Raw genomic sequence first — 1,063 nt, forward strand, 5'->3', positions numbered from 1 at the left:
TAATTAGTCAATTATTTTTTCACATTATTTCAGAATAAATTGGGATTACCTGTTATTATAAATCGCAAATTACATTATACACCAGATAGCAAAACTGCAAAAATCTCAGATGGTGTTTCTAAGCATTATCCATTAGTAGATCATACTTATGATGCTGTTGTTGTTGGTGCTGGTGGAGCAGGATTACGTGCAGCTTATGGTTTAGTTGCTGAAGGATTTAAGACAGCAGTTGTTACTAAATTATTTCCTACAAGGTCACATACTGTTGCTGCTCAAGGAGGTATCAATGCTGCCTTGGGTAATATGGAAGAAGATAACTGGCAGTGGCATATGTATGATACTGTGAAGGGATCTGACTGGTTAGGTGATCAGGATGCTATTCATTATATGACACGTGAAGCCCCAAAGGCAGTCATTGAATTGGAGAATTGTGGCATGCCTTTCAGTCGAACTTCAGATGGTAATATTGTTATTAAATATATTTAATACTATGCCTTATTTATAAAGTATATAGAAATTCTTTTTTTAATTTTATATGAGTCATAAATATACATAATAACATAATATATTCATGATTTTTTAAATAACAAACTACACAAGGAAAAAGTTATTCAAACATTAATTAATTATAAACACAATCACATTTATATAACCAATTATCATGTGCTTATGAACTCATATCTGATATGTCACTTGTATTTGTATCTGTTGAACAACCTGAAGTAATTGAATCAGTATCAGATTCAGTATAATTTTTATTCTTGTTAGGTCTTTTTGGTTCCTGCAATTAAAAACATTTACAATAAAATAAATAAATATATATATATATATATATATGTAAATTTACTTATTTTATTTGTAACATATCTTAAATAATTATCTTAAATAAGATATTAACCTTCTTTTTTTTTTCTTTCTTGCCAGGTTTTTCTTGTTTTTGAGAGTCATCATTCTTTGGTTGTTCTATATTTATATTTTCAATTTTATATGTATTTTCAGTTTTCTGTTGATTTTGTTTCTTATTTCTAATGTCCATAGCTGCCTTTAAATATGGCTGTTTTTC

At 28.1% G+C, this 1,063-nt stretch overlaps 2 protein-coding genes across 3 annotated transcripts in view; one reads left to right on the forward strand and one right to left on the reverse strand.

Moving 5' to 3' along the window:
* Positions 1–1,063, forward strand: part of LOC102681493 (succinate dehydrogenase [ubiquinone] flavoprotein subunit, mitochondrial) — an 8,276-nt gene that overhangs the window by 2,192 nt on the left and 5,021 nt on the right. For both annotated transcript variants that reach the window (XM_006612048.2, XM_006612049.2), the window contains one exon: positions 34–460. In XM_006612048.2, coding sequence (XP_006612111.1) covers positions 34–460 — 427 coding nt within the window. The remainder of the gene's footprint in view (positions 1–33; positions 461–1,063) is intronic.
* Positions 340–1,063, reverse strand: part of LOC102681360 (NKAP family protein-like) — a 1,410-nt gene continuing 686 nt past the window's right edge. Inside the window, exons 4-5 of the mRNA XM_006612047.2 lie at positions 899–1,063; positions 340–781 (exon numbers count right to left, since the gene is read on the reverse strand). The exon at positions 899–1,063 is cut by the window's right edge and continues 18 nt beyond it. Of these exons, the coding sequence (XP_006612110.2) occupies positions 668–781; positions 899–1,063 (279 nt within the window). The 3' untranslated portion in view covers positions 340–667. The remainder of the gene's footprint in view (positions 782–898) is intronic.

The sequence above is a fragment of the Apis dorsata genome, unplaced genomic scaffold (genome assembly GCF_000469605.1).
Source record: "Apis dorsata unplaced genomic scaffold, Apis dorsata 1.3 scaffold_98, whole genome shotgun sequence".
Taxonomy (NCBI): Eukaryota; Metazoa; Arthropoda; class Insecta; order Hymenoptera; family Apidae; genus Apis; species Apis dorsata.